Source organism: Phyllobates terribilis, unplaced genomic scaffold, assembly GCF_046119375.1.
Source record: "Phyllobates terribilis strain yellow unplaced genomic scaffold, ASM4611937v1 Scaffold_1__5_contigs__length_1240528914, whole genome shotgun sequence".
NCBI lineage: Eukaryota > Metazoa > Chordata > Amphibia > Anura > Dendrobatidae > Phyllobates > Phyllobates terribilis.
The window spans coordinates 611,737,077-611,750,780 of NW_027362761.1; the positions used below are offsets into that span (position 1 = coordinate 611,737,077).

The 13,704-nt window shown below is 40.7% G+C and overlaps 1 protein-coding gene across 1 annotated transcript in view; it reads right to left on the bottom strand.

Moving 5' to 3' along the window:
- Positions 1-2,777: 2,777 nt before the first annotated feature.
- The window catches only part of LOC141272542 (uncharacterized), a 50,039-nt gene continuing 39,112 nt past the window's right edge, over positions 2,778-13,704 (bottom strand). The window contains exon 9 of the mRNA XM_073683369.1: positions 2,778-6,782. Within this exon, the coding sequence (XP_073539470.1) occupies positions 5,221-6,782 (1,562 nt within the window). The 3' untranslated portion in view covers positions 2,778-5,220. The remainder of the gene's footprint in view (positions 6,783-13,704) is intronic.

Genomic DNA, 13,704 nt, shown 5'->3' on the forward strand with positions numbered 1-13,704 from the left:
GAAACTGGCTATATCTAGTTTACTATACTTTCCGAAACAAAGGAAAGTTTTGACACAAAGACACTTCTATATTAGATACAATGCCTTGTGTTATCGCTTGCATGAATAACATTTATAAAGCAAATATTAATATACAAAATGATCAAAGATATATATGCATATTTGTCTAAATAATAATCAAAGTAAAGTATAAAGTCTTTACCATGACAATACATACAACACGTCCTGATATACTTCACTCTTGTGCTACCAAGAGGAAAATAATCCATCAATCATTATATAATATACATCAGAGAGTCCTGCATAGCACCATAGAAGGCAAGTCTGAGCATCAGTTGTACACTCAATCTATCCACAAAGACCACTCTTACCCATGTTCACCCTTGTGCGATCCGAGACAAGCAGCCCCATTGACAGAGCAGCCCAGAAGAAAAAAATTCTCTGTTGATGTGGAGAAGCTGAATCGACGTCAGGAGCGGTCAGTGACTGCTCTGAGCTGGAGTCAGATAGCACGAGCAAGAAATTAGCAACTACCTGCCTGTTAGTTTTTTTTGCTAATAGTAAAAAATAAAATATACTGTCTAAGGGTATGAGCTCTTTAAATCTGACTTACCAGTAGGCGGCATGACCACTTAAAGTGCCTAGGGCAGCGTGAATGCCAAATACGGTCCTGAGCACAACCCTAATAAAGTCATTACAGATGCAAACAAAGGGGGTTCGATTACAGTTCAGGATAGTGGGCTGTATGAACCGGAGGTTATGAACATGGATAACGATACTAATATATGCCGCACTCTAGATGGAAATCCTACTAATTCTTTCAATACCCCCTTACATTGTCTTTTGGAGCAGGGTTTGGCATTGGGTGTACTTAATGGCAAACTAATAGAACGATTAAAGGAAAATCACCCACAATGTCCAATATTTCATACATTACCGAAAAAAAACAAAGAAATCTTTCCTCCACCCTTGTGATCTATTCTAGCTAGTGTGGGTTCACTGACAGACAAATTATGTAAATGGTTGGATAAACGCCTCCGTCAAGAGACTTCCCAGTTGTATGAAGGACAGTAAGGAAGTTTTAAAAATTATGGAAAATATTAAATTGGTGGAAGGGTTACAGTTGGCTCACATGTGATGTGAGCACACTTTATACTTTTATCCTACATCATACGTGTATAATTGCACTCACAGAACAAATGAATCACTATACGTCTTAGTTATCTAAAGTGAAAGAATTTATTGTTCTGGTCACACATTGTTTGAAACATAAGACTTTTAATTATAATGGAACTTTTTTCTACCGTTACAGGGTTGCCCAATGGGCGCTAATTTTTCATTCTCATTAGCAAACATTTTTCTGCGGTGATGGAAATATAAATATATTTATAACGCTGTTAACCCTTTTGTGTCAGCGATCCACTGGTACGGACATTTCATTGATGACATTCTCATCATTTGGGAGGGCAATGTGGCGTCCATACTAAGGGTTTGTTGTATACATTAATATACATCATTGCCATCTTACATTTACCCATAATGTGCAGCAGTCTTCCATAAACATTTTGGACATTTTCTTGAGGGAGACATTGATACCACACATATTCACAATACTATTTACAGAAAATCCGATAGTTGGGAATTCTATACTACGTGCATTGAGCTCTCGTCCCAAACATCATAATTTACCTGTTAGTGAATAAATTAAAGCTAAATGAATATGTAATGATAAAGATACGCATGACCAAGAATGTCACAACATAGATCAGCGATTAACCCAATGAGGATATAAACATCACATCCTAAATAAGGCAAAAATCAAAGCCGATACTAAAACCAGAGAGAATTATCTGATAAGAAACAAATAAAACATCCATCAGTCTAGAGTTACAGTCAATACTGGCTGCAGTGAAGATTCCTATAATATAGTGAATATTACCAGAAAACATTTACCTATGTTATACACTGACAAGGATCTAGCAGAGATTTTGATACCTGGTTGTTCCTTCATTGCTGAGAGGGACGTTATTATCGGTAACATCATTTCTCCGAGCTTATATCTCTACAAGAAAGACAACTGACACGTGGATGACAAACACCAAAGGTTTTATTGAATGTGGTAGAAATAAATGTGGTTTGTGCAAGTCTGTGCACAATGCAAAAATGTCTGCATCTACTAACCACAATAAACCCTATAATATCCGACATCTCATTAGTTGTAGCTCCACACGTCATTGACACCATACAATGTGAAGCTTGTCTACTGCAACATGTGGGGTGCACGGTCAGACCCTTAAAGGGAATCTGTCACCCCCTGGCACTTATCTGACCTCTAATATGGGCATACAGGTGATAGAAATGTGAGTCTATACTTACCTGTATGTCCCATATTAGAGGTCTTGTTGCTGTGAAATGTCTCTTTATTCAAGTCAAGTTTCTGATGCTGTGGAGCCCGGGGGGGGGGGGGGGCCTGGAAGAAATCCCGCCTCCTGTGTGAATAACAATGCTTCCCCCCTCCCCTGCATGTCACAGTGCCCGGTGATGTGCAGTTGCAGCAGCCAAACCCAGGCACAGTGACATGCAGAGGTGGGGGGAAGCATTGTAATTCACACAGGAGGAGGGGATATCTTCCAGTCCCCAGGACTGGAACACATCAGAAACTTGTAGGAATAAAAAGACATTTCACAGCATCAAGACCTCTAATATGAGGCATACAGGTAGGTATAGATTTACAATTCTATCACCTGTATGCCCATATTAGTGAGTCAGATAAGTCCCAGGGGGTGACAGATTCCCTTTAAGTCAACGCATTGGGGAACACATCAGGGGCGTTCTTAGCTCCAAAACACGTAATACATCTCCAGCATCACAACATCTCATACAACACAATAGGAATTGATTCACTTATCAGTTGTGGGTATTGAATATGTCACCAGGTCAGCTAAGGGGAAAGATTTGTTTAAAAAGTACACCCCAGAGAAGCCTTGTGGATTCTGGAATTGGACTCGATTCGCCAGTGATATGAAGCTTCATTCAGATCTTGCATCCATTTACTGAATTGTGTTTTTTCCTCTTTTATAGTAATTATACATAATATACACATTATAGATGCAGACACTTCATTCTTGTATTGCACGGAGCTTTTTGTTGTGGATATATGATCATACATAGGGTTAATTTAGACATACTCAGTTTCTTTGCTACTATCCCCAGGATGTTCTGTTTTTAATGTTTCTATGATTTTAATTTGATGCTTCAATAAAAGTTTTTGTTTTTTATTCACACTGGAAAACAAGTGCTGGATTATCAGTAACTTTCTAAATCCCATCCATTCCTTCCCAACAAAGATTTTCCCTCCGAGCTCTTCCCATGGATCTCACCAAGCATTGAGAGATGAGCTGAAAGCAGACAATTTTTTCTATAGAGGAATGGCAGACATGGGTGTTGTCCACATAGAAAGCCTCTCCTAAATCCCATGCACAAAAAAGCCGCCCTACAATCTGCCAGGACACATGCGGAAACATGAAGACTCCTGGGACTTTATACTCTGGAGTGATGAGACCAAAATAAATGTTCTTGGAATTGATGGCTTCAAAACTGTATGACATTGCAAAGGTGAGGAATACAATGAAAATGCATGGTGTCTACAGAGAAACCGGGTGGTGGCCGTGTCCTTATGTGGGGCTGCATGAGCGCTGCTGGTGTCAGGGAGCTACAGATCATTGATGGCATCATGAATTCATAGATATTCTGCTCTGTAGTGAAAGAGAAGATGCTGCCATCACTCCACGCTCTTGGTTAACCTGCACTTTTCCAAACTGACAATGATACAAAAGACACATCTAAGGCCACTGTTGCATTTCTGAAGAACAGGGTGACAGTGATTCAGTGGCCAAGTGTCTCCTGATCTGAACCCAACCAAACACCTATGGGGGATTCTGAAGAGACAAGTTGTCATCGCTCCATCCAGCATCCAGGCTCTAAGAGCTCGTTATTGAAGAAGGGAAGAAAGATAGATGGAGTATTATGTCACTAACTTGTTTATTCGAGGCCTAAAAATTGGTGCTGTTCCTAAAATCATGGAGGGCATACAAAATGATAGATATAGTAGTCAGTTTTTGATGTGGGGTGTACTCATTTTTGAATCAACTAATTTGAGTAAAACTGAAGATTTTGTAATGAAAGTTATATTAGTAATGTTACTTTCATATTGTTAATGATTAAAAAAAATGTTCTATGAAACTGTGTTGGCAACATTTTGGAAATTAATTTTGTGCTCAGTGAGATATTAAAATCTTACTTATCAAAGGAGGGTGTACTCATTTATACTGAGCACTATTTCTTACAATTTATATACGCAATAAACATAATTTCTGTTTCTTTGCTGTATGACTCCTCTCATGCATAACAAGATTTGATGTATTTATAAATGATTTCCCAGAAACTGAACATAGAATCATAGAATGGTAGAGTTGGAAGGGACCTCCTGGGTCATCTGGTCCAACCCCCTGCTCAAAGCAGGATTCACTAGATCATCTCAGACAGATGTCTGTCCAGCCTCTGTTTGAAGACGTCCATTGAAGGGGAACTTACCACCTCTCGTGGCAGCCTGTTCCACTCATTAATCACCCTAACTGTCAAAAAGTTTTTTCTAATATCTAATCTGTGTCTCCTCCCATTTAGTTTCATCCCATTGCTTCTAGTCTTTCCTTGTGCAAATGAGAATAAAGATGATCCTTCTACAATGTGACAGCCCTTGACATATTTGTAGACAGCTATTAAGTCTCCTCTCAGTCTTCTTTTTTGCAAGCTAAACATTCCCAAATCCTGCAACCGTTCCTCATAGGACATGGTTTGCAGACCAGTCACCATTCTGGTCGCTCTTCTCTGAACTTGCTCCAGTTTGTCTATGTCTTTTTTAAAATGTGGTGCCCAAAACTGTACACAGTATTCCAGATGAGGTCTGACCAAAGAGGAGTAAAGACCGATAATGACTTCACGTGATCTAGACTGTATGCTTCTGTTAATACATCCCAGAATTGTATTTGCCTTTTTTGCTGCTGCATCACACTGTTGACTCATGTTCAGTCTATGATGTATTAGTATACCTAAGTCTTTTTCACATGTACTGTTGCTTAGCTCTATTCCTCCCATTCTGTATATGCATGAATACGGCTTCTCTCCCGTGACTTCTCTCGTTTGTAATAAGACTTGATTTATTTAAAAATTATTTCCCACATTCTGAACATGAATATGGTGTCTCTCTTGATGTCTAATAAAATTCCTTTTATCAGTGAAGGACTTTCCACATACTGAACATGAAAATGGTTTTCCTTGTATGTGAATTTTCTCATGTAAAACTAAATGTGATTTTTGTTTAAAACATTTATCACACAGTGAACATGAATACGGCTTCTCTCCAGTGTGACTTCTCTCATGTATAGTAAAAACTGATTTATATTTAAAAGATTTCCCACATTCTGGACATGAATACGGCTTCTCTGGTGTGTGACTTTTCTTGTGTCTCACAAGACCTAATTTCTCTGTAAAGCCTTTCCCACAGAGTAAACATGAAAATGGTTTCTCCCCGGTGTGAACTCTATGATGTTTGACCAGTTGTGATTTATTTCTAAAACATTTCCTACATTCTGAACATGAAAATGGCTTCTCTCCTGTATGAATTTTCTGATGTCTAACAAGACCCCCTTTATTTGTAAAGGACTTCCCACATTCCGAACATGAACACGGCTTTTCTCCTGTGTGAATTCTCTGATGTTTAAGCAGATTACATTTTTCTGCAAAGCACCTTCCACACTGTAAACATAAATACGGTTTCTCTCCTGTGTGAGTTCTTTTATGTGTATTAAGATCTGATTTCCTTTCAAAACATTTCTGACATTCTGAACATGAATACGGCTTCTCTCCTGTATGAATTCTCTGATGTATACCAAGATATCCTTTATCTGTGAAGGACTTCCCACACTCTGGACATGAATATGGCTTTTCTCCTGTGTGAATTCTCTTATGTAAAACAAAAGTTGATTTCTGTGTAAAACATTTCCCACACAGTGAACATGAATAAGGCTTCTCTCCAGTGTGAATTCTATAATGTTTATCAAAACTTGATTTATACTTAAAAGATCTCCCACATTCCGAACATGAATACAGCTTCTCTCCTGTGTGACTTCTCTCATGTTTCACAAGATTTGCTTTATCTGTAAAACATTTCCCACATTCTGAACATGAATACGGCTTCTCTCCTGTGTGAATTCTCTGATGTGTAATAAGATTCCCTTTATATCCAAAGCATTTCCCACATAGTGAACATGAATACGGTTTCTCTCCTGTGTGAATTCTCTGATGTGTAATAAGATTCCCTTTATCTGTAAAACATTTCCCACATTCTGAACATGAATATGGCTTTTCTCCTTTGTGAACTCTCTCATGTGTAACTAATTTTGATTTATATGGAAAACATTTCCCACATTCTGAACAGGAGTATGGCTTTTTTCCTTTGTGTTTTCTGTGTGTTAAAAAATCTGAGCTTTTAGTAAATTGCTTGTCACACTGAAATCTTGTATCCACTTTGTCACCTTGAACTATGGTAACAATGTGAGATTGCTCAGGAGATGATTCCTCATGATTAGGAGGATTATAAGAAAGTGAAGTGCTGTGAAGTCCAGGAGGTGCAGGAAGGGTGATGAGGTTTTCTCCATTAGAGTGCTTCCTGATATCTTCTTTTTTACAACTACGTGATAAACCGTTATTCCCACAAGGATTTCCTGTAAGGAGGAAAGATAGATTAGATGTGATTTTTTTCTACAAATTAAAAGAGATTTCTAAATGTATTTTCTGGATCTCACAATGAAGACCCTCGTCAGTGAAAGTACCGATAATAAGGAAGACAACTACATGCCATAAAATTAACACAATGACGGGTAAAGCGAATAACACTTATAAACTGGTGACATTGGCACAAGTCAGGGGTGGCAGAGATTAGACGGCAAATAGATAGTACTTAAAGGAACCTGTCATCAGGATTTACCCCCTTAATGTACCACCAGTGCCATTTCACTCTTGTAGTAAGTTTCCCATCATGCTCTTCGTGCAGAAAACTGTCCACACAATTAACAATGGAGTTTTAATATTTCAGCACCATATACAAATGAGATTGACGAGACACAAAGGCGGCCCTACATCCAGGAATAGTCGAGCTCCGGCCACCATAATCATATCCACAGCACGCCTAGGGGCATGATAGAAAATCTTAGAAGGAGACTGAAATAGAACTAAAGATACATTAAGAGGGTAAATCCTAATTACAGGTTACAGAGAGAGAGTGGCTCATCTATCAGCCCATTGTTTCCCCGCGACGTGATCCTGGCATGTCGAGGAGTTGCTTTGCCAACCGGAGACCTACTACTGGCCTCAGGCTCTGCAATGTTCAACAGATTACAAGATCACAGTGGAGGCTGAGTCTAATAAACTGCCCATCAGAATAACAAGGACAGTGAGAATTTTTGGGAGAAACACTGGAATTTTCCTTGGTCGATCTGGGCTCATCGAGCATACCTAGAGAAGATACCTGGAACATGTTCACATTCCCTTTATACTATATATGTTGAATCAAAAATCATTTGCTATGGTTTGCTACCATTGCTTTGCTTTAATGATTTTTTGGTGTTATTATGGTACCCTCTATGCCACGGAGATGCAATTTATGACTGAGCCTGCTGCCGTTGGCTCAAAGTACTACTGTGATGCACCTTGTGGTTTTTGTGCCTCTTTGCTTTAATGTGAGACCTAGTTTTAGTTGTGGTGTATTAGGTGCAAGTGACATGTCCTATGTGTTTGGCACTGTGCTGTTCTTATACCACTAACAGGCATATTTGCACTGTCTTGATTCAATTCAGGAATATTATATATATACACAACCTCTGGCAAAAATTATGGAATCACTGGGCTCGGAGGATGTTCATTCAGTTGTTTAATGTTGTTGAAAAAAAAGCAGATCACAGACATGGCACAAAACTAAAGTCATTTCAAATGGCAACTTTAGGACTTTAAGAAACACTACAAGAAATCAAGATAAAAAATGTGGTACTCAGGGTAATTTTTTTCAGACCAAGCAGAGGGAAAAAATTATGGAATCACTCAATTCTGAGGAAAAAATTATGGAATCCCCTGTAAATTTTCATTTCCAAAACTAACACCTGCATCAAATTAGATCAGCTCGTTAGTCTGCATCTAAAAAGGAGTGATCACACCTTGGAGAGCTGTTGGACCAAGTGGACTGACATGAATCATGGCTCCAACACGAGAGATGGCAATTGAAACAAAGGAGAGGATTATAAAACTCTTAAGGTAAATCGTCACGCAATGTTGCAAAAGATGTTGGTTGTTCACAGTCAGCTGTGTCTAAAATCTGGACCAAATACAAACAACAAGGGAAGGTTGTTAAAGGCAAACATACTGGTAGACCAAGGAAGACATCAAAGCGTCAAGACCGGAAACTTAAAGCAATGTGTCTCCAAAACAGGAAATGCACAACAAAACAAATGAGGAACGAATGGGAGGAAACTGGAGTCAATGTCTGTGACCGAACTGTAAGAAACCGCCTAATGGAAATGGGATTTACATACAGAAAAGCTAAACATAAGCCATCATTAACACCTAAACAGAAAAAAACAAGGTTACAGTGGGCTAAGGAAAAGCAATCGTGGACTGTGGATGACTGGATGAAAGTCATATTCAGTGATGAATCGCGAATCTGCATTGGGCAAGGTGATGATGCTGGAACTTTTGTTTGGTGCCGTTCCAATGAGATTTATAAAGATGACTGCATGAAGAGAACATGCAAATTTCCACAGTCATTGATGATATGGGGCTGCATGTCAGGTAAAGGCACTGGGGAGATGGCTGCAGTTACGTCTTCAATAAATGCCCAAGTTTACATTGATATTTTGGACAGTTTTCTTATCCCATCAATTGAAAGGATGTTTGGGGATGATGACATCATTTTTCAAGATGATAATGCATCCTGTCATAGAGCAAAAACTGTGAAAACATTCCTTGAAAGAAGACACATGCGGTCAATGTTGTTAGAACTCTCCTGTTAGTTTTTTTTTAGTTTGCTGGTCACATGACCATTTTTGCCTATTTAATCCGGCTCCGCCCTCCTGGCCTTGCTGGACTTCATTGTATTTACTACTCTTGAGCTAGCTTGGTGCTCTGTTGCCGTTCTCTGTTAGTTTTGCTAGGTCTTCTGACCTCTATGCTTTTTGTTGTGTGTTTGTCTTTGACTGCTACTATTTCTGCTAGGAGGTGTCCAACTTATCCCAGTCCCTAGTTCTTGTAGGGATCCCTCCCTCACATCTATAGGTCTTCGTACAGACTAGCCGAGGACTTTAGCGGGTCTGATCGCAGGATCAGGTTCCCCGTTACATCGTAGGGATCTAGTTTAGTTCTATTGTAGGGACAGATCTCCTGTCTTTCCTTAGTCCCTGTAGCAGATCATAACAGTAAGTCCAGCCCTAAAAGAAAAAAAAAAAAAAAATTTTCTCTAAGGAAAGACCTCCAGTTTTCCATCATGGTCTCGGTTCAAGATTTGGCTCAACGCTTGCAGAGACTCTCTCTGGAGGTGGCCAAGCTCCAACAACACGTGAGTAGCTGTTCTGGAGCACATTTTGTGGAACCTAAGGTACGTCTGCCTGATTTATTTTTTGGCGAACAACAAGATTTTTTTTCTTTTAAAAATGCTTGTTTATTGTATTTTCGTTTGAGACCCGGATCCTCTGGTGATGAATCACAGCGCATAGGGTTCATAATGTCACTTTTGCGCAAAGATCCTCAGGGATGGGCCTTCTCTCTCCAACCTAGTGATCCGTGCTTTAGATCAGTGGATAGTTTTTTTTCTGCTTTGGGTTTGTTGTACGATGATCCTGATCGTGTCTCATCTGCTGAGTCTGAATTGAGATGTTTGAGGCAGGGATCAGGTAATGTGGAAAAATATTGTTCTCACTTCCGTCGGTGGTCTGCCCAGGTGGGGTGGAATGATTCAGCTTTGAAAAGCTTGTTTCTTGCAGGGCTAGGTGAAAGGGTTAAGGATTTACTGATTGCTTATCCCACACCTGGAAACTTGCAGGAGACAATGCAATTAGCTATACGGGTGGACAGGAGACTGCGTGCAAGGGTTAATGAGAGCAAATCCTCTGCTATGTCAGCTCCGAGTCCTGAGAGGGTCTGTGCTGACAATGGAGAGCCGATGGAGATTGGGGCGATGGCACCCCGCTCTCAGGAAAAAGACCGCAGGCTTTCTGAAGGCTTTCATTTTATTAAGAACTGTGTGCTTCGTATGAAGAAAGAAAAAAAAATGGTCAGTCATGCACGTATTGCCTGTTTAAATTCTAAGGGAGTATTCCTATCTGCTACTACCGCTGCTCAGGATGAATTAATTGAATTTCGGGTATTTGTGGATTGTGGTTCTACTCTGAATGTGATTGATGGGGGATTCTTGGAAAAACTTAGATTAGAACCTAAAACTTTGTCATCTCCTATTGCTGTGGTTTCTGTTGATGGCTCTCCCTTGAAGAGTGTTACTCATAAGGTCTGTGAATTTCCCCTCACTATTAATGGTATTCATCAAGAGAATTTGGATTTGGTGGTATAGGATAATTTGCCTTCTCCAGTAATATTGGGGTTACCCTGGTTAAAATTGCACAATCCTGTACTGGATTGGTCTACCAATGAAATTAAGTCCTGGAGCCCTAAGTGTTATGACAAGTGTTGTAACGGACGTATTGCTGCGGTGGAAAAAGGGGAATTACCTGAACCTATTCAGGATTTTTGGAGAGTTTTTTCTGAGGAGGAGTCACAAATTTTGCCTCCCCATAGAGACTATGATTGTATTATTAAATTTGTCCCTGGAGCGACTCTTCCTAAAAGTCGTTTATTTAATCTTACTATTCCTGAGAGAAAGGCTTTGGAGGAATACATACAGACAAGCTTGGCCGCCGGTCACATTAGGCCTTCCAAGTCTCCTGTGGCTGTTGGATTTTTTTTTGTTAAAAAAAAAGATGGCGGTTTACGTTCTTGTCTGGACTTTCGTGAGATTAATAAAATTACTGTACGCAATCCTTACCCACTGCCATTGATTCCTGATTTATTTAACCAGTTAGTGGGGGCCAAGTGGTTCTCTAAAATTGATCTCCGGGGGGCATACAATTTGTTGCGCATGAAGGAGGGTGATGAATGGAAGACTACTTTTAACACTCCTGTGGGTCATTTTGAGAATCTGGTGATGCCTTTTGGTCTTACCAATGCTCCACCATTTTTTCAGAATCTTATTAATGACATCCTTAGACCTTTAATCGGCAAAAATGTGGTTGTGTATTTGGATGACATTCTGATTTATTAGCCTGATCTGGAGTCTCATTGGCGGAGCGTACGTGAGGTATTACAGTTATTAATGGACAACTCGCTTTTTGCTAAGCTGGAGAAATGTGAGTTCGCTGTGCAGAGAATTAGTTTTTTGGGCTACATTATCTCCAGTGAAGGTTTTGAGATGGACCCGGTTAAAGTTCAAGCTGTGCAGGAATGGCCTAGGCCTATTGGTTTGAAATCGATACAGAGGTTTTTGGGTTTCGCCAATTATTACAGAAAATTCATAAAAAAATTTTCTATTATTGTCAAACCGCTGACCGATCTCACCAGGAAAGGTGCTAATGCGGTTCAGTGGACTTCTGAGAACATTGAAGCTTTTGTGTTTCTAAAGGAGAGGTTCACCTCTGCTCCCATCCTTATGCAGCCTGATGTGACTAAGCCGTTTTTGGTTGAGGTTGATGCTTCTTCGGTGGGGGTCGGTGCGGTGTTGTCTCAGGAAAACAAGGATGGAGTACATCCCTGTGCCTTTTTTCCAAAAAAATTTTCTGAGACTGAACTTAATTACGATATTGGTAATCGGGAATTGCTGGCGATTAAACTCGCATTTGAACACTGGCGTCACCTCTTGGAAGGTGCTGAATTTCCCATTCAGGTTTTCACTGATCATAAAAATCTGATCTATCTTGATGCTGCCAAGCGCTTGAATGCCCGTCAGGCTAGGTGGGCACTTTTTTTCTCGCGGTTTAATTTTTCCGTTACTTACATCCCGGGTACCAAGAATGTTAAAGCGGATGCTTTGTCTCGCAGCTTTTCTCCCATGGTCGGTGTTGAGGAGGAAGAGGAGAGCATTTTACAAGAAGGTGTTGTGATTGCTGCTTTGGACTCCGTTTTGGAGGATGAGATTCTTAAAGCTCAGGAGAATGCCCCATCTAACACTCCCCATGGGAGGTTGTTTGTGCCTAGGACCTTTAGGAGAGATTTGTTTGAGTCTCGGTTGGCAGGTCATCCAGGAATTTCTGAGACCAAGAGACTTGTGGGTCGCAGTTTTTGGTGGCCTGGATGGCAGAAGGAAGTCATTAAGTGGGTGCGCCAATGTACTGTGTGTGCTAGATCCAAGTCTTCGCATGCTCCTGCGGCGGGGTTGCTTTGCCCTCTGGAGGTTCCTAGTGCACCTTGGACACATCTGGCTATGGACTTTATTACTGACCTTCCCCCCTCTGAAGGTTTCACGGTCATCTGGGTGGTCGTGGACCGTTTTAGCAAGATGTGTCACTTGGTTCCCTTCATCAAACTGCCTTGCGCTAAGACACTCGCTAAGGCCTTTGTCAAGGAAATTGTCAGACTACATGGTGTTCCTACTGACATTGTTTCTGATAGGGGACCTCAGTTCGTGGCTCGTTTTTGGCGTGCCTTTTGTGACAGGTTGGGAGTTCATTTGTCGTTTTCATCCGGATATCATCCTGAATCTAATGGCCAGACAGAAAGGAAGAACCAGGATGTTGAGCAGTTCTTGCGTTGTTTTGTGGCAGACAATCAAGAGGGGTGGTCTGAGTTTCTGCCACTTGCTGAATTTGCTCTTAACAACCATACATCCTCTTCTGCTGGGTGTTCGCCTTTTTTTTGTTGTTCTGGGAGACATCCGTCTTTTGGGTCATTCTCCAAATTGGTTTCGGCTGTGCCTGAGGAGGAGAGTTTTTCCGGTGATTTGGAGAGAGTTTGGACGGATGTGCGTGGTAATCTTCAGGAGGCTAACAAAAAATCTAAGAGGTACTTTGATAGGAAACGGCAAGAGGTTTTGTTTGCTGTTGGTGACATGGTTTGGTTGTCCTCTAAGAATCTGCGATTGAGGATTCCTTCTAAAAAATTGGGTCCCAAGTTCGTAGGGCCCTTTAAGGTGCTTCAGATAGTTAACCAATCTGCTGTTAGGTTGGAGGTTCCTAAGTCCTGGAAGATTAACCCGGTGTTTCACGTTTCTCTGTTGAAAAAAGCTGATGTGTCGGATGGTGACGCCTCTGCCACTGTTCCTCCGGTGGTGGAGGACGGGGGAATATGAAATTTCCCGCATCCTAAATTCTAGATGGTATAGAGGGAGTTTGCAGTATCTCGTCGCTTGGAAGGGTTTCGGACCTGAGGATAACTCATGGGTGAGGGCGGATGATGTTTCTGCTTCCAGACTTGTCAGAGCCTTTCACAGGAGGTTTCCTGGTAAGCCTGGGCCTAGGGGATCCGGAGGATCCTCTTAGAAGAGGGGGTACTGTTAGAACTCTCCTGTTAGTTTTTTTTTAGTTTGCTGGTCACATGACCATTTTTGCCTATTTAATC